Genomic DNA, 20,049 nt, shown 5'->3' on the forward strand with positions numbered 1-20,049 from the left:
CTATTTCTAGGAAAGGTTGGATACCCTTTATCAAGCAGGAATCAAGAAACCCTCCACTTGTCTTCTTCATCAAATTGCTATCTCAGATTAAGGGAATGAACTAGGAGCCCAATTTTAGAATAATGATAAAGCTTGCATTCTAACATTGTGCATTGTTCCTTTTAGGTGTCATGTCAAGTGATGGGTTTTGCCGGTACTTGATGTCAGATGAGAATGCCCCTGTCTTCCTAGACCGTTTAGAGCTCTATCAAGAGATGGAACAACCTCTGGCTCACTATTTTATTAGCTCTTCCCACAACACATATCTCATAGGAAGGCAGTTTGGTGGAAAGTCATCAGTGGAGATGTATAGACAAGTCCTCTTGGCTGGATGCAGGTGAGACGTGCTTAAGGGAGGCTAAAACTCTAATTCAGTAAATTTAATTTGCTATCACATTTGATGATTGAGGGAATCTGCATGCATATATATGTTGAAAAGCTATTAATAGGATTTCTAGAAATATATTTCAATATCTTGAAAGAAATTATGGGACAAAAAAGCACAATAAGGAATAGGTTTTTAAAATACAATCTGAATGCTGATTCCTTTGATTATAGGTTACCACCAAATAATAAATTATATTGGTCACATGTATTTCATTTTTGTACATATAAATTATTTTAATTACCTGCAAATTAAATCTGATGAAACTGCAAGTCCCACTAAGAAAATATATTGGCATTTCTTAATCCCTTTCTTTTAGATGATGTGCAAAACTATACATATTTAAAATGAGTATTTACCAATAATTTGAATAGAACTATATTATTCTTTACAACTTAACTTGTTGTGATTACTGTATTCCATCTTTCTTTCGCTTTGACTTCTAGGTGTATCGAACTTGACTGCTGGGATGGAAAAGGGGAAGATCAAGAACCAATAATAACACATGGAAAGGCCATGTGTACAGATATTCTGTTCAAGGTAACCAGTTCCTATATGATTTTTATTTTCTTGTAAACTTGCAACAGATTCAGCTGCAAACATTCTTCTTCAGTATTTTTTTAAATTCTAAGCTAAATCTTCTCTTGTTTCCCATGATAACATTGCTCATGTTTGAAATATTATTTGTTCTACAGTATAAAATTCATTTTGATTCTGTTAGGTTTGACATTATTCTTGCTTGTCAATGAAAAAGGAAGATAAAAACATCTTCTACGAATAAGGAATATTTGGCCTAGATAGGCCTATATGGATCAAAACTTTAATGACATGCCATCATCAGCCCTCTACATATTTCATATTGAATATTCAGATGTCTTGCCTCTTGACATTTATTTCAGCATTGGTGATAGGATACTCCCCTACTGTATTTGAGAACAACAATTGCTTATGTAGCAGAAGGCAGGCATTAAAGGCAGTATTGGTGTGAAAGCTCAATAAAGCTTTGGGAGATTCACCATTGTCTTCTGGCATCTTTTATCTGAGATGGCTGCTTTATCTGGCCTAATGACAGGACTGGCCTGAACACCATACCTCAACCACGTTCAGAAATATGGAGAATTTTGTGAAACATGACATCCAGTTTTTATGATGCTCAAAAATGCAGCTGGATTTATTTTGTAATGTAAACAAAACTAATTTGCTGTGTTTTTAAAGGATGTGATTCAAGCCATTAAGGAAACAGCCTTTGCAACATCTGAGTATCCTGTCATCTTGTCCTTTGAAAATCACTGCAGGTATGTTATGAAGTGGTAAAGATCTTTCATCTGTATTTAATTGGTCTAGTGAAAGGGAAATTATGTTAAAATTCAAAGTAGGAAGACGATTACTAATGAAGTAATTGTAGTCACTGATAAATTTGAACTCATTCTTCCATTTTTTCTGCCATTGCAAAGGTTATGTGTAACTTGTTTTTACCATAAACCTGTGAGCTGTCTAAAATGTATACTGTATTTTTTGGAGTACAGGTATAAGACGCACCGGAGTATAAAATGCACCCAGGTTTTGAAGAGGCTTTTTTTTTTAAAGTAGGTAGGTAGATAGAGGGATAGAGAGGGAAAGAGAGAGAAATACAGTAGATGGATAGGGAGAAAGAGAGAGAGTAGGTAGGTAGATAAAGGGATAGAGAGGGGGAGAGAGAGAGAGAGAGAAATACAGTAGATAGATAGGGAGAAAGAGAGAGAGTAGGTAGGTTGATAGGTAGAGGGATAGAGAGAAAAATGGAGAGAGAGAGAAATACAGTAGGTAGGTAGGGGGAGAGAGAGTGTGTGTAGATAGATAGGTAGGTAGAGGGAGAGAGAGAAAAATAGGGAGAAATACAGTAGATAGATATGGGAAGGGAGAGAGAGAGAGTAGGTAGGTTGGTAGGTAGAGGGATAGAGAGAGAAAAATAGAGAGAAATACAGTAGATAAGTAGGGGGGGAGAGTAGGTAGGTAGGTAGATGTTTCCAGGTGTATTTATCCATGTGCTGGAGAAGGAAATCGCTGACAACTTGTAGCACCTAAAACTTTGTTCCTGCTGGCAAGCACTTGACCAATGTAATTCTCATCAACCACACTAATTAAACAGTTTTCCGAAAGGGGAAAAAAAGTTTTTGCACTCTGCAAACCTCCCCAAAATGGCCCGTTTTTCACAAAAATTGGCCCATTTTTTTTTTTTTTTAAAATGCATGAATAGCCTTGGGAGGGCTTGTAGAGTGCTCCTGGGGTGGGTGGGGGTCAAAACGAGCAAAAAACCAGCCCATTTTTCACGAAAACGGGCCGTTTTTTTGTCAAAAAAATTGCACGCATAGCCTTATGGAGGCTTATAGAGTAAGGTGACCAGATTTTCAGATTGGAAAAGAGGGACACCCTTGACCGGTGGGTGGGGGGGGGGGGGGGGGGGGGCTTGATTAAAAAAATTTTTTTTGTCAAAAGGTCACCCCAGGACACTGAAACCAGCATAAATACGAATCTGTTGCCAAACAAAATTTTGATCACGTGACCATGAGGATGCTGCAACGGTCGCTAAGTGTGAAAAATGGTCGCAATGGTCGCTAAGTGTGAAAAATGGTCGCAACGGTCGCTAAGTGTGAAAAATGGTCATCAGTCACTTTTTTCAATGCCATTGTAACTTTGGTCACTAAATGTTTTCCCCCTCCTCGAGACTCCTCACTTCTTCCTTCATTCCTCTTGCTGATCTACCTTCACCTTATCTGTCTTCTGCTCTTTCCCTCTCTTCCTTCCTTCCTCCCTCCTTCCATCCTCTTCTTTCCTCACTCACTCCCTTCCTCCTTTTTTCTCTTCCTTCCTCCTTCCATTCTTTATACAATATAAAATTCAATGAGGGTGAAACACACCAAATCTGGCAAAGCTGCCTTGCACCAACCTGGCCTGCCCATAGAATAGCAGCCACTTTGAGACACATAAACCTGGTCTGAACATATTGCATCACAAAGATTTGCAAAGATCACATTTGCAAAAAGGAACATTTCTTGTAGTAAATACATTTTATAAACAATTTAAAAGTAAAAATCCCCCCAAAATAATAAAAAGGTATTCTATAAATAAAAGAAATCCTTAAAAACCATTGTTAAGTATTACACCAGCAATAATTTATACTGTCACCATTTCAAACTATCATCAGAAATATGAATCTGTTGCCAAACATCAACATTTTGATCGCGTAACCATGAGGATGCCACAACGGTCGCTAAGTGTGAAAATGGTCGCTAAGTGTGAAAAATGGTCATCAGTCACTTTTTTCAATGCCATTGTAATTTTGGTCACTAAACAGCCATGTTCCTGACTTAACAACCACCATGGTTCACTTAACGTGGCAATAAAAGGTCGCAAAATGAGGCAAAAATCATTTAACAAACGTCTCCCTTAGCAACAGAAATTGGGGGATCAATCCTGGTCGTAAGTCGAGGATTACCGGTAGCCAATTGCAAAAGGCAACTTTACTTGGAACAGGTGAGATTGTGCCCGGATCCCTTTCATGCCAACATCCCATCCTGTCCATGGGGAGAACTCCACAGGCGGACAAAAGCCCCAATCCCCTCTCAACTTCCAGCTGACTCTGCCATCCGCCATAACCACACATGCCCCTCAAAGGCAAAACTCAGGGGGCTGAATTCTACAGGGGGAGGAGTAAAGGGGGGATTTGAGGGGCAGCCCAAAGCACCATCTGTCTAAATTTGCATCAGGCAGGCAGTAACATTTTCATAGACCATGATCAGAGGAGCAGCTGATCCTATGGAGAGACTCCTCCTGCATTCAGTCCCAGGCCTACAAGTGGAAGTACCCTTCCTTCCTTCCTCCTTTCACCTTCCTTCCCTCCCTCCCTCCCTCCCTCCCTCTTTCTTCCTTCTAGCCTTCCTTCCTTTCCATTCTTTCTCCTTCCTTCCTTCCTCTTGCCTATCTGCCTTCTGTCTTTCTGCTCTTTAGATCTCTCTTCCTCCTTCCTTCCTCTTTCCATCCTTTCACCAAAAATCAGGATGTTTTATTAGCATCAGCATCATTCTGCTGAAAATGCCAGATTCTGTGGTACTTCTGGATGAGATTTAGAAAATTACAGAGACATGAGGAACCATTATATAATTTCACTTGGCAAAACTCTGATTAAAATAATAGCAACAAAATGTAAGGTTTTTTAATTTTAAAACTCTAGCAAAACATAGATTTATTTCCAGTTTAGTTAATTAATGCCATTATAAACAGGAATGCAATTGATTAAATAAAAATGACTTTTTCTTTTATTAAGAATACTTATTCTACACTAAACTAGAAAATATTTCATAGGCCCTTCAACAAGTTTGTTACAAATTTTCAGGATTGCATGCATTCTTGAAACTGATACCATGTAATGTTAAAAAGCAGATAGCTAACTAAGTACACTAAAAACCATGTTTAATTATTTGCTACTTGAAGCCAATAGCAATGATGAAGAAATTTCTGTCATCCTCAGTGACAATATTTTTAGGGCCAAAAAATAAAACTCTGTATATTGGATCTGTTGAATGGAGAAAGGCCTGCCCCCCCTCCCCCAAATGAGACACCTTCCATGATAATAGGAGAGGAGAGCCTGGAGACAGCAATCACAAGGCAGAACGTAGCTAAGAGAACGGAAACTTGCCTCTTGGAAGGAATGACCCGGTTTGGCTCCCACTTTCAACAATCGAACAGAGAAGCGAAGAGGCAGGACAGACGAAGCGGGAGCCAAGCCGGGCTAGAGTGTTGGGCTGAAGGAAGGAGGGATACACACACTCGTGTTCTTCCCCTTCCTCTCTCTCTCTCTCTCTCAAATGGCAAATCTGAGCCCGGCCCCATGCCTTCTCCCAACCCCCGCCCTGTTCTCTTAGCTCTCCTCTCCTATTATCGTGGAAGGCGTCTCATTGGGGAGGGGGAAGCAAGCCTTTTTCCATTTCAAGGAGCTGCCGCTCCTCCCCCCCACCTCTTAGAAGTCCAGCCAGCTGCCCGCCAAGCTCTCCGCGGAGACTCACCCAGAGTTTTCACCGCGATTTGCCTGGTGAGGGGAGGCGGCAGGTTGATGCAGACCAAATCCACAGTATAATAAATACAAGTATAATAAATACTTGTATTTATTATACTTGTATTTACTTCCTCCTCCTTCTCCTCGCTACGATCTGGTTGCTTCCCTTCACATCTTTGGAACGGCTTGGCTCCTTTTTTTTTTTTTTTAGGGCGCCCCTCCGTTGGGAGGAGGTGGAGGATAGGCTCCAACTCTGCCCAGAGAAGGAGTCCGAGCGCTCCGGGGAAACGCGGCAAGCAAGCCAGCACTTCAAAGTCATGTTTCGCTGAATGACGGGCAAGTTCTAAACTGCCGGCATGACTTTGAAAGGGCTGGATTGCCTTCCGCGCGGGCCGAAGTGGAAGGCAAGCGGCAAGCCAGCCCTTCAAACTCATGCTGGCACTTTAGCGTGCCCCTCAGCTGCCATTCAGCGAAACATCTTTCGCTGAATTGCGGGCGAGTTCTAAACTGCCGGCATGACTTTGAAAGGGCTGGATTGCCTTCCGCGCGGGCCGAAGTGGAAGGCAAGCGGCAAGCCAGCCCTTCAAACTCATGCTGGCACTTTAGCGTGCCCCTCAGCTGCCATTCAGCGAAACATCTTTCGCTGAATTGCGGGCGAGTTCTAAACTGCCGGCATGACTTTGAAAGGGCTGGATTGCCTTCCGCGCGGGCCGAAGTGGAAGGCAAGCGGCAAGCCAGCCCTTCAAACTCATGCTGGCACTTTAGCGTGCCCCTCAGCTGCCATTCAGCGAAACATCTTTCGCTGAATTGCGGGCGAGTTCTAAACTGCCGGCATGACTTTGAAAGGGCTGGATTGCCTTCCGCGCGGGCCGAAGTGGAAGGCAAGTGGCAAGCCAGCCCTTCAAACTCATGCTGGCACTTTAGCGTGCCCCTCAGCTGCCATTCAGCGAAACATCTTTCGCTGAATTGCGGGCGAGTTCTAAACTGCCGGCATGACTTTGAAAGGGCTGGATTGCCTTCCGCGCGGGCCGAAGTGGAAGGCAAGCGGCAAGCCAGCCCTTCAAACTCATGCTGGCACTTTAGCGTGCCCCTCAGCTGCCATTCAGCGAAACATCTTTCGCTGAATTGCGGGCGAGTTCTAAACTGCCGGCATGACTTTGAAAGGGCTGGATTGCCTTCCGCGCGGGCCGAAGTGGAAGGCAAGTGGCAAGCCAGCCCTTCAAACTCATGCTGGCACTTTAGCGTGCCCCTCAGCTGCCATTCAGCGAAACATCTTTCGCTGAATTGCGGGCGAGTTCTAAACTGCCGGCATGACTTTGAAAGGGCTGGATTGCCTTCCGCGCGGGCCGAAGTGGAAGGCAAGTGGCAAGCCAGCCCTTCAAACTCATGCTGGCACTTTAGCGTGCCCCTCAGCTGCCATTCAGCGAAACATCTTTCGCTGAATTGCGGGCGAGTTCTAAACTGCCGGCATGACTTTGAAAGGGCTGGATTGCCTTCCGCGCGGGCCGAAGTGGAAGGCAAGTGGCAAGCCAGCCCTTCAAACTCATGCTGGCACTTTAGCGTGCCCCTCAGCTGCCATTCAGCGAAACATCTTTCGCTGAATTGCGGGCGAGTTCTAAACTGCCGGCATGACTTTGAAAGGGCTGGATTGCCTTCCGCGCGGGCCGAAGTGGAAGGCAAGCGGCAAGCCAGCCCTTCAAACTCATGCTGGCACTTTAGCGTGCCCCTCAGCTGCCATTCAGCGAAACATCTTTCGCTGAATTGCGGGCGAGTTCTAAACTGCCGGCATGACTTTGAAAGGGCTGGATTGCCTTCCGCGCGGGCCGAAGTGGAAGGCAAGCGGCAAGCCAGCCCTTCAAACTCATGCTGGCACTTTAGCATGCCCCTCAGCCGCCATTCAGCGAAACATCCCTATCACGAACGGACGCCGCCCGCAGATAACTTTCCATAACTTTCCGGGCGGCGGGACCCCCGCACGACGTTCTGTGCGGGCGGCAGCCGCTGCGCCCATGCTCTCGGAGGCGGCGATCCCATTCACGAAGAGGCAGCTCCTCATGGGCGCAGCGCCTGCCGCCCGCACAGAGTGAATTTAATTGGGATCGCCTGCGGCCGCGAGGACCCCTGCACAAATGGACTCCTCGCGGCCACAGGCGATCCCAATTCACTCAGCCGGGGCGGGCAATTTCTGCACGAACGGACTACTCCTCGCGGCCGCAGGAGAACAGGGAGGAGGAGGGGGCAGCCGCCCGCCCGCGGTTCAGGGGCTTCTGCCGGGCGGCAGGAGCCCCTGAACCGGCCGCGGGCGGCTGCAGCTGCCCCCACCCTCTCCTCCTGCGGCCGCGAGGAGTAGTCCGTTCGTGCAGAAATTGATTTGAAGTGAGAGAGGAAGTTCCGGAAGCGAGAGGCTGCCCCGGCGATCGATCCCTATCACGAACGGACGCCGCCCGCAGATAACTTTCCATAACTTTCCGGGTGGCGGGACCCCCGCACGACGTTCTGTGCTGGCGGCAGCCGCTGAGCCCATGCTCTCGGAGGCGGCGATCCCATTCACGAAGAGGCAGCTCCTCGTGGGCGCAGCGCCTGCCGCCCGCACAGAGTGAATTTAATTGGGATCGCCTGCGGCCGCGAGGACCCCTGCACAAATGGATTCCTCGCGGCCGCAGGCGATCCCAATTCACTCAGCCGGGGCGGGCAATTTCTGCACGAACGGACTACTCCTCGCGGCCGCAGGAGGACAGGGAGGAGGAGGGGGCAGCCGAGCCGCCCGCACAGAGTGAATTCAATTGGGATCGCCTGCGGCCGCGAGGACTCCTGCACGAACAGAGTATTCCTCGCGGCCGCAGGCGATCCCAATTCACTCAGCCAGGGCGGGCAATTTCTGCACGAATTGCCCGCCCCGGCTGAGTGAATTGGGATCGCCTGCGGCCACGAGGAATACTCCGTTCGTGCAGAAATTGCCCGCCCCGGCTGAGTGAATTCAATTGGGATCGCCTGCGGCCGCGAGGACTCCTCACGGCCGCAGGCAATCCCAATTCACTCAGCCGGGGCGGGCAATCAATTTCTGCACGAACGGACTACTCCTCGCGGCCGCAGGAGGACAGGGAGGAGGAGGGGGCAGCCGCCCGCACGCGGTTCAGGGGCTTCTGCCGGGCAGCAGGAGCCCCTGAACCGGCCGCGGGCGGCTGCAGCTGCCCCCACCCTCTCCTCCTGCCGCGGCGAGCGGAAAATTCGATTAGAATTAGATTACTCACCAGTCAGCGCAGCTGCAACCTCTTTCGTCTTTTGTAGAAAGGAAATGGAAACTCGCGCAAGCGTGCTGAAAATTTCCCATCCCAGCCAGCTCACTGATTGGCTGGAGTCCAGGCCAATCCAATCAGTGAGCGGGAGGCTGGGCTGGCTTAAATTTGTAGGTAGTAGGTAAAAGGCTAAAAGCACGCTTTTTTTGGCGCTCGCAGCTCCCGCCCATCAGCTGCTAGCTTGCTGGGCTGGCTCATCTGGTAGGATAGAGAACAGAACGATGAGCCAGCCCAGCAAGCTAGCAGCTGATGGGCGGGAGCTGCGAGCGCAAAAAAAGCGTGCCTTTTAAAAAGGCGGGCGGGACGCGGGAAAGTGCGTTGGAAAGCGGGTGTGTCCCGCCAAAAGCGGGACGTCTGGTCACCTTATTATAGAGTGCTGCTGTGGGCTGGGGGGGGGGGGGGGGCATTTTTCACTCATGTCTGCCTTCCCCAGCCCCCAGGAGATCTCTGATAGCCTCCATAAGGCTATGCATGGCCATTTTGGTGAAGGGGGCGGGGCTTCAGGAGGCAAAAAAATGCTGTATTTGGTGTATAAGACGCACCCAGATTTTCAGCATCTTATACTTTGAAAAAACGGTAACTGTTTTAAACTGTAGTGTGATAACAATCTAATGCAGTTGAAAGACATTATGTATTTTAATTTCTGTTCAGTTTTATATTTTTGATTGATTAACAATACTACTTCTTTTCCAGCAAATACCAACAATACAAAATGTCAAAATACTGTGAAGATATTTTTGGAGATCTTCTCTTAAAGCAGCCACTAGAAACACATCCAGTAAGAGTCTTTCAACTGTTATGTTTAAGTATTCTTGAGGAAATGTTTGGAAATATGATGGTAAGAGTGATGCACTCATGGTGACTGGGTAACATACTATTTGGCATGAGAGAGATTTTGAATTTTGTTGCCAGTGGTTATTTTGCTACTTCAGAGTGCTCACATATTTTTTATAGAGCTCAGAGTTTTTTAATCAGATTTCAGGTAACATCTTGTATATTGTATCTACTGTTTCATAACACAAATGCCTTTGCTTTATCAGCATTTCATATTTGAAACTCATCATTTCTAGATATTTATAGAAGCCCTCGCCTTCCTGCCTTATAAAGAAATGCTTCAGGGAATACCTATTTTTACATGTGTTTTCCAATTATCAGTGGTATTTTAAAGCAGACAATCTCTTCCTGTGTAATATTCAAAACACAGTTTGATGGTTTTGATGCAGGCAAACATGTCCTCTGTCTGTGTGTTTTCACTGGTAGTTATTGTGAGTTTATCCTTTCTCATCGGCCTCAATAAATCTTTGTAGTTTGATTTTTCTAAGTTTTGCATTTTTCCTATCTTAAAAGTATTCTATTCTGTTTTTGCGGTGCTTTGCAATTTTTTAGAAAGAAGTTTGCGAAGAAGGGCAAGTTTCATTTAAAATATACATTTTTACAGATTTTGCCTCATATATGCATCCAGTTCATCCAGTTGCTTAATATGTTTACACATATTCCAACACGTTTTTCTAAGGCATTCAGTTATAAAATAGTAAAATAAACAGCAAAAATGCCAAAAATGCTTTGGCATTTAGCCAAGACTAGAAGCGACCTAATCCAAAAAATTCCCAGTTTCTTCTGGGTAAACTAGATGACCTGGGACAGCCCTCCTTTATTGAGATATAATATGAATAAGGTATACAGATAGTCCTTAACACTACCAAAATTGAGCCCCAAATTTATGTTGTTAAGTGAGACACTTGTTAAAATAGAGTTTTACCCCATTTTACAACCTTTCTAGCCACAGCTGTTAAATGGATCATTACAGTTGTTAAATTAATAACATGGTTGTTAAGTGAATATGGCTTCCCCATTGACTTTGCTTGTCAGGAGGTCACAAAAATTGTTCACATGATGCCAGGACACAACAACGGTCACAATTATGAACCAGTTGACAAGCATCCAAATTTTGATCACATGACCATGGGGATGCTGCAACCGTCGCAAGTGTGAAAATGGTCATGTCACTTTTTTTCTGTGCTGTTCTAACTTTGAATGGTCACTGAATAAACTGTTGCTAGGCAAGGATCACCTGTAACATTCTATATTTACTCTGTCTGTGTTTGCTAACGATATATTTAAGCTAGAATGAAGAAAAAAAACTGATTGAAAGAATCACAAAATGTGCCGAAGTGCAAGAAAACTTACTATAAAAAGTTCAGGAGGAGGGAGAAGTGTTGAAGAAGCCCAGTGAAGCTGGAAGGATAGGAAAAGGGATACCGAGGGAATGACAACTTAATCTGGAGCAGTAAAGAACTCTATATTGCAATGCATTGTTGTAGGATCTGTAGCAATGGCGGGATTCAAAATTGTTTACTACTGGTTCTGTGGGTGTGGTTTGTGGGCATGGCATGCCTTGGTAGGCATGGCTTGGTGGGCATGGCAGGGGAAGGATACTGTAAAATCTCCATTTTCTCCTGATCAGCTGGGACTCAGGAGGCAGAGAACAGATGGGAGCAGGGCCAGTCAGAGGTGGTATTTACCGGTTCTCCGAACTACTCAAAATTTCCGCTACCAGTTCTCCAGAACTGGTCAGAACCTGCTGAATACCACCTCTGATCGGTAGAGTGGATCAGTATTTTAAAGGCTAGCAAAACTTGCTTATGACCATTGCTTCCCAGCGGCATTTTTAATTCAAAGCAGTTTTCTTTTTGTTTGTCATTTGGAAAACTGCTAGTGTGTACATGAGACCTGAAGCATAGTAACCTACCATATTTTTAGGAGTAAAAGACGCACCAGAGTATAAGACGCACCAAGGTTTCGAAGAGGCAAATTTTTTAAAAAGTAGGTAGGTAGATAGAGGGATAGAGAGGGAGAGAAAGAAAGAGAAATACAGTAGGTAGTTAGGGAGAGAGAGTAGTTAGGTAGATAAAGGGAGGGAGGGAGAGAGAGAGAAATACAGTAGGTAGGTAGGGGGAGAGAGGGTAGGTAGGTAGATAGGTAGGTAGGTAGATAGAGGGATAGAGAGAGAGAAATAGAAGAGAGAGAAATACAGTAGATAGGTAGAGAGAGAGAGAGTAGGTAGGTTGGTAGGCAGAGGGAGAGAGAGAGAGAGAAATACAGTAATTAGGTAGGGAGAGAGAGAGTAGGTAGGTTGGTAGGTAGAGGGAGAGAGAGAGAGAGAGAGAGAGAGAGAAATACAGTAGGTAGGTAGGGAGAGAGAATAAGTAGGTAAGTAGATGTTTCCAGGTGTATTTATCCATGTGCTGGAGAAGGAAATCGCTGACAATCTGCAGCACCTAAGACTTTGTTTCTGCTGGCACATCACTTGATCTATGTAATTCTCATCAATCAGTTAAAGAGCTTTCTAAAAGAAAAAAAAACTCTGCAAACCTCCCAAAAATGGCCTGTTTTTTGCGAAAACGGGCCCGTTTTTTTTTTTTTTTTTTTAAAGGCATGAATAGCCTTGGGGGAGCTTGCAGAGTGCTCCTGGTAGTGGGGGCCCAAAAATGAGCAAAAAACAGCCCGTTTGCGTGACAAAAAGGCATGCATAGCCTTACGGAGGCTTATAGAGTGCTGCTGGGGGTTGAGTGGGTAAAAAATGGCCCATTTTTTGCTCATTTCTTCCCTTCCCAGCCCCCAGGAACTCTCTGAAAGCCAACATAAGGGTATGCATGGCCATTTTGGTGAAAGGGGCGGGGCTTCAGGAGGCAAAAAATGCTGTATTCGATGTATAAGACGCACCCAGATTTTCAGCCTCTTTTTTGAGGAAAAATGGTGCATCTTATACTCCGAAAAATACGGGTAAGTTCTCAAATGCAAGAAGATAATTTCCTAGGTATCTTTTAAAGGGAGTTCTAACAGGCATTCTGCAAGTCACAAACGACTGTTCTTCCTTTAGGTGTCTGTGTGAGTGCATAACTGCCACCACCACAATAATTGTGAGGAAAGCAGCAAGAAAAGGCAGCAGGGAGTGTATTTCCTAATTATGCCTTTTTTGCTTTTCAGCTCGAACCAGGAAGACCCTTGCCCGCCCCAAATGATCTGAGAAAAAAGATTCTTATTAAAAACAAGAGGTTGAAGCCAGAGGTGGAAAAAAGTAAGTTAAAGTGCATTTAAAATGTTTAATGTCTAAATGAAAAAACACTATTGCTTAAATTGTGTGTTGGTTTCCTAATAATAGCACTTCATTGCACTGTGAATTATTTGTGAAGTCTTGAAAGGGCATCTTCTGGAGAATCCTACATTTTAGGGTCAAAGTTTTTGCTTTTACCTTACTATCACTAGATGTATTGATGTTTTTTTGCTTTCAGTAAATATGGCCATTATGCTTATAGACAAGGTTGAAAGTTAGATTCCCAATTCCTCTGGAGGAAAGATGCTATCGCCTATTTGTATGTATAGCAATAGCAGTAGACTTATATACCGCTTCATAGGGCTTTCAGCCCTCTCTAAGCGGTTTACAGAAAGTCAGCATATTGCCCCCAACAATCCGGGTCCTCATTTTACCCACCTCGGAAGAATGGAAGGCTGAGTCAACCCTGAGCCGGTGAGATTTGAACCGCTAAACTGCTGATCTAGCAGTAGCCTGCAGTGCTGCATTTAACCACTGCGCCACCTCGTATGTATATATTTATAAAATATATATACCTGCCCATCATACATATATACCGTATTTTTGGTACTATAAGATGCTCCGGACTATAAGACATATCTAGCTTTTGTGGAGGAAAACAAGAAAAAAAAATCTCCCTCTGCATCCAAGCAATTTGCCTCCTTATAGTAAACAGCCTGGTCAGCTTCAGCACAGCCTGATTTAGCATGAGAAGCTGATTGGCGGTTGGATCAGTCTCCCGGAATACTGCCGATCATCTGTTCCGGACTGCAGGGATCACCGCTGCCCATTGCTGCTCTCGCTGCCCATCACTGCTGCTGCCTATCTCTGCCTCCGCATGCCCCATTTTCAGCCTCTGTGCATGCTGTTTTTGGCCTCCACTTGTTCCATTTTTGGCCTCTGCGCATCTTGTTTTTGGCCCATTCTGGCACCTGGAATGGCCCGAAAATGGGATGTGTAGAGGCCAAAAATGGGACACGTGAAGGCTGAAAATGAGACATGCAGGGCTGAAAATGGGGTATGTGGAGGCGGTGATGGGCGACTGCGATTCCCACAGCCTGAGGCCTTGTGTTTTACACCCCTGCTATATCTCTTTTCTGCCATTAGGGAATTGTTATGTCTATGCACTGCTATCAAGCAAAAAATAATACAATTACATGTTACAGCACTTTGTAACCTGGGTAAGAAGAGATTATATTCCCATACATATCCACTTCTACTTGTATATGTACATTTTTGTGATTAGTCATGTGGCAGTAATTTTGAATGCAATAACATACAATATTATTTCAATACCAGTAATGAGAAATAATGACCCTGTTAAGAAATACACTGGAATTCAATTTTTATGCAAACCTTCTAAACCAAGTTTTACCTGAATTATTTTCCAAAATTTTGTGGGGCTTTTGAATGGATATGTACACATATTTCTTTTAAATAGAACAGCTTGAAAATTTGAAAAGTATGATGGAGGCTGGTGAAACGGCTGCTCCTGTCAGCATTCTGGAAGATGATAATGAAGAGGAGATAGAATGTGGTAAAGTGATGTTTTACTTGTCATATTTTTTAATTCCTCTTGCTGAAGTTTGCAGTGTATCAGGTAATAGCATGCTGGATATATTGTCTTAGAATAGATGGGGAACAAAAGCTCCTTTATGACTTGTGGATTTCAATTCCCAGGATTTCTGAGCCAGCATAGAATAACTGGCTCAAGAATTCTGGGAGTTGAAATCCACAAGTCATAAAAGGGTCATTATTCCCCACCCCTGCCTTAGAATGAGCCCTTTGACTTGACAGCTGATATTTATTGTTTTCTTATAGCAGTCACTTGTACATTTATCTTTGGGTTCTGAATTTAAGATTATGTGCAGGAAATACAGGCTATAATAAGGGGCAACATCTGTAGCAAGACATCATATCCCAATGCCTCCCAAAGGTTTTTCTGTAGCCCTTGATGTCCTTCTCAGCTTCAGGTTTGATAAATTACAACTGAACATAGTGGTTTTCAAACTAGATAGGTTGAGAGCAGATAGATTGAAGGGAAAGAAACTTGTTTATGAAAAGTAATGAGTTGGCTTTAAAGTAAGTGCTGAATGGGACAACTTAAACACTAGAAAACAAAATAAAACTGGGATTCATCCAGTTGCTAAGCCCTTAGTGAACAGTATACCTTCTGTCCTCCTATGAATTATTCTCTGCCTCTTTGTCATCTATCAGTTAGCAAATTTATTATGAGTGTGTAATTTATGAAGAGCTATGGAAGAAAATTGAGGATGAACTTTTAATACAGAAGGTTAAATCATGTTTTAGCTAGCTGTCATTGGATTTGCATGAAGTGGAGCATGATCTCCCTTAATGAATGAAGGCTGATAGTTAAGGAACCTTTCTGTTGCCTTTGGTTTGATATCTTTGGTTTGCTGCTTGTTTTTTTGGTTTTTGGTAGTTTTTTTAACATTTTATTCCCTTTTGTACCGTTTTACTACATAGGGGAGCAAGAAGAGGAAGCACATCCAGAGTATAAATTTGGAAGTGAGCTTTCTGCAGATGACCTGAGCCAAAAAGAATCTGTAGCTAATCACATCAAAAAGGTAAGACAGCTTTATTTAATTAAAAGATTAAAAGGCAACCAAAAGAACACGTAGGTTAAAAAAAATGTGGATGCCATTTTAGAACAATTTTAAATAACAAGCAGTGTCTATTTATCCAGGTCATATTGTATTACGATATATCAAGTGTTGTCCTCAGAAAATACCATGCAGAGCATCCCAAATCATTTTTTCCCCAATAAAAGCCAGTCCTAGAAGATATTGTACAGCCTTCATACATATAATTTGAATTAAAGTTACAAAGGCAAGACCTGACTTTCTTCTTTGATAGTTACTGCTGAAGGACTAAAGAGCTAGGAGATTATTGTCTCATGAGTAATTGGTACCTGTACTGAATAATTTCTCACTGATACTGGGAATAGTGAAAAGCATGGAATGGGACCACTCACCTTTGTCCCGTGGCAAGTTGGTGGTGACGGGTTGGCCCATGGTGAGTTGATCATGGCAAGTTGGCTGCGACAAGTTGTCCTAGATCCTAAAAAGCAACTGTCTGAAAAATAGCAAAGGAAACAATCTAAAGGGCTAAATTTGAGATAATAGTAGGAGACTATATAGAAGACTGGAAGAAAGAAGAAGTAATAATTCTGTCTGAGACTGGGACAGCTTCCTTTTCTATCTAAGGACCAGAGATTCTTTGTTAACAGATCATTCCATGGGATATCTTTTTTTTCTTCTTGTAGAATGCTCTTTGTTAACAGTATTCCAACAGCAAACACATCAAGTTCTGCTTGCCCAGGGAAACATTTGTAACTTTGCTCCTGCTGGAATTCTGGCGTCTTCCTTCTTATATAGATGTTTTTTGGGTTTTACCTGGGGAGTTGATGAAGCAGAATATTTGCTTGTTGCCAGCTGGCTTTTGTCCAACTTTTTTTTTTAAAAAACAACCTCTTGGTCTGCTGGTTCAAAAGTTCTAATATCTCAGTTGCTTTTTCTTTTGTTTTCTTTAGAATTTCAACTTTGATATAATTAAGATCCCCCTAATGTCATAGTATGTTTCCAGTTAGTTAATGAGCTTCTTCCCTCCATTTAGTCATTATGTGCTTCATTTTAATCTGGGCTAACTGGCTTGCTTTCATAATCCAGTTATGTGGTACTAACAGTGGTGGGTTGTCATTATTTTTACTACCGGTTCGCTCGTGCGCATGACGCTTTTATGCATGCACAGAAGCGTCTGGGCGCGTAGACAAAACCTCCCACTGCCACCACTACCAGTTCGCCCAAACCTGGCCTAACAGGGAGCAACTCACCTCTAGTATGTAAGCAAAAAAGCATGACAATTGATTGCAGTAGGATATAAATTCAGCAAATCAATCCCCTGAGCAAACAAGATTTTTGTTTTATAGTAAATCCAGACGTATCCATTATCTAGACTGGACTCCCAACCACATTATAATTCCTGATCAAAGACTTCCCCTTTTTTCCTCCTTTCTGATCAGAAGGTCTTTGCTTTGGCATCTTACCAACCATGTTGTTGTTTTTGAATGGAAATAAAAACTGCATGCAAACAGTGGAAAGGATATATTTAACAGACCTGCCCAAAGTATTCCCTCTCTACGCATTTGAGTTTTGAGTGTGTGATTTTGAAACAATTTTGGATAATATCTATATTTTTCCCCATATAGGCTGTGGACGATTCTGAACAAGAAAACAATAAAAAGGTGACCCATGAGATATTTTTCATAGCTTCTACATTTTTAGTTTTCCGTTTTTAATAAAACCGCTTTGTAAACTGTATTTTTAATGTGCTGCAGCATTACTTCTTTATTTGGCTAGTATTAAGGATTCAGTAGCTGTATTGCAGTATCTTTAGAGGAAGTTGTAACACCTGCGCTTACCTGCACTCCAACATAAAAGGTTCATGGATGATGGAAGGCCTGCATGAGTTTGGTCTCTCAGCTATATAGGTGTCTACATAGACATACAGCATTCAGTCAGCCTGGCTCCCCTTTCATTTATCCTTCTCTCTTCTACTTTCGCATTATTTTCCTTTTCTTTGGGTGGGATTGCATGTGAAATGTTCTTCCGAAAATGCTTCATTTGGATCTCCCCCCCCCCCTCCCCATTCCTCTTCTCCATATTTGTCTTCTCTTCCAATATTTTGACTCCTGGGCCTACAGAGTATTTCTTCCCCTCTTTTATGGAGCGGTGCCTGTTTAATAGAGGTAGTTGGGTTTACAACTCTGGCATTGTAACATCGTTATTGTCCTTGTTTTGCAAGAAAAGACTGACCTTCCATGGCCTGGATTTGTGTCACTTCAAGGGGCATAAAGCAATGGTGGAAATCATTTTTTTTTACTACCGGTTCTATGGGTGTGGCTTGGTGGGCGTAGCAGGGGAAGGATATTGTAAAATCTCCATTCCTACCCCACTCTGGGGCCAGCCAGAGGTGGTGTTTGCCAGTTCTCTAAACTACTCAAAATTTCCGCTACCGGTTCTCCAGAACCTGTCAGAACCTGCTGAATTTCACCCTGGTATAAAGGCATGCAGATGCCAGGCGAAATATCTGGAAAAACTGTGATATAAAAATGTGAAAGTTTTTTTTTCATTGTATATTTCACCTACCTAGAAGAATTTGTGCTGATGAACAGATTTCAGTTTATTTTATGGGCTTTGATCACTATCTTTTCCCTTGCAATAAGAATATCACATACTGTATATTTAGTTATTCTTCTGAAAGAGGATAGAGTTCTTATTTGCTACTCATTTATTATCTCTGGACAACTCTAAAATTATTCAATAGCAACTTTATGATATTTTTTGAAAATATATTTTATTAGGGAAAGGAAAGCAAAATTTTGGACTATTAAAATTGTAATTTCAGGAGGGAGAGTGAATTAGAGACAAAATTGTTGCTGCTTAAACTATCTTTATCTGAAGAACTTAAGAGGTAGAATCAGGGACGTGCAGTCAGAGGAGGCGGGGCCTCACCAGTGTCATGATGAAAAGAAAAGGAAAATTAAAAGGAAAAAGGCTAAGGTAGTTGCTGCCAGAATGACTCTGCTTAGTGCTAACTGCAGGGGGAGGCGAGAGAACTACGGGCCTCCTTTGCATAAGGAATTTTTCACCTTTTAACCCTTGCTCAGAGTTAAGCAAGGGTTAAAAGGCGAAAAATTCCTTATGCAAAGGAGGCACGTGGTTCTCTGCCTCCTGGTCTGGGAGCAGCAGGTCTTGCCTAAGTTGCTTTTTTCTTTTTACATTTTCATCATGGCGGACAAGAGGAGAGTTGAAATCCTCTGACACAGCTGGAAAAGGTGTGTCTGAGGGAGGGGGCAGGGGGGAGGAATTCAAAATTCCAATCAGTCATCCCCTATAATATGCAGCTATAAAGTGATATTTGATGTTTGACCGAGTATATAAGTGTAGTAATATGGGACGTCATTTTGAAATGGTCAGTTTCCTATAGAAAATTATAGTTATTCTTGAACACTTTCCAAAATTCACTGCAACATGTATGTATTATTTGGTTCACCAGTTGAAATAGAAATAGTTCCCTGAAGAATATTTAAAGTGGCAAAAAGAAGCTGACTTCTTCAAATGAGGAGCGAGAGCCATGGAGGTGAAAGGCGAAGCGGGGGGGGGTTCCAAGAGGCCCCCTTCCCTTTTTGCACTCCGCAAGCCAGGCCCGCAGCAGTAAGAGGCTCAGCTGCGCTTATATCGCCCCCCCCCCGCTCCAGAGAAGCCGGCCGCGGGCGAGTCTCCGCAGCCCCGGTTCCATCTCCAAGCAGCCCCGGGAGGAAACGGGCCAGCCCCGCTTCCCTCCCCGGACTTTTCGGGAGTGGAGGACCCGCATTCCGCTCCCCCTTCCAAGCCCCGAGTGGCCAGCCTTTCGCCTCCACGGCTCTCGCTCCAGCCTCGTCCGGGCTCCTCCTTGGCGGGCCTGCCGGAGCTCTGGGAGAAATATACTGTTGCCCTACACAACAGTATATTTATTTGAACACACAACCCATATCTTTCTTCATTACAGGTAAACATGTGCAGGCACTGACAAAAGTTAAATAAGTATGCTTCTTCTATGCTATTGTCATTCTGACTGCCTCTTCTTTCCAATCATTCCCACTTGAACCCAGAGATGCTACCACCAATGGATGTGTTTATTTCAATACACTTTCAGGGCGTGATAACTGCAGACGATGAACAAGCATGGATGGCTTCTTATAAATATGTAGGTGCCACAACTAATATACACCCATACTTATCAACATTGATCAACTACGCTCAGCCTGTTAAATTTCAAGGTTTCAGTGTAGCAGAAGGTAACTTTAAAAGATTTTTTTTTTAAATAGGGTTTCCACCCCTCCCCTTATTGTCGTACCAGTAGTTACTTTTACAGGTGGTCCTCAACGTACGACCCCAATGAAGCCCAAAATGTCTGCTGCTCAAGTGAAACATTTGTTAAGTGAGTTTTGCCCAATTTTACAACCTTTCTTGCCCCCATTGTTAAGTGAATCACTGCAGTTGTTGAGTTAGTAATATGATTGTTAAGCCAATCTGGCTTCCGCACTGACTTTGCTTGTCAGGAGGTCGCAAAAGGTGACCACATGACTCTGGGACACTGTAGCCGTCATAAATATGAGTCAGTTGCCAAGTATCTGAATTTT

At 43.6% G+C, this 20,049-nt stretch overlaps 1 protein-coding gene across 1 annotated transcript in view; it reads left to right on the forward strand.

The window, feature by feature from the left end:
• Positions 1–20,049, forward strand: part of PLCB4 (phospholipase C beta 4) — a 181,348-nt gene that overhangs the window by 127,666 nt on the left and 33,633 nt on the right. Inside the window, exons 15-23 of the mRNA XM_032213719.1 lie at positions 166–376; positions 871–964; positions 1,640–1,719; positions 9,446–9,530; positions 12,740–12,830; positions 14,287–14,382; positions 15,333–15,433; positions 17,074–17,109; positions 19,563–19,704. Of these exons, the coding sequence (XP_032069610.1) occupies positions 166–376; positions 871–964; positions 1,640–1,719; positions 9,446–9,530; positions 12,740–12,830; positions 14,287–14,382; positions 15,333–15,433; positions 17,074–17,109; positions 19,563–19,704 (936 nt within the window). The remainder of the gene's footprint in view (positions 1–165; positions 377–870; positions 965–1,639; positions 1,720–9,445; positions 9,531–12,739; positions 12,831–14,286; positions 14,383–15,332; positions 15,434–17,073; positions 17,110–19,562; positions 19,705–20,049) is intronic.

Source organism: Thamnophis elegans, chromosome 3 (genome assembly GCF_009769535.1).
Source record: "Thamnophis elegans isolate rThaEle1 chromosome 3, rThaEle1.pri, whole genome shotgun sequence".
In the NCBI taxonomy this organism is placed as follows: Eukaryota; Metazoa; Chordata; class Lepidosauria; order Squamata; family Colubridae; genus Thamnophis; species Thamnophis elegans.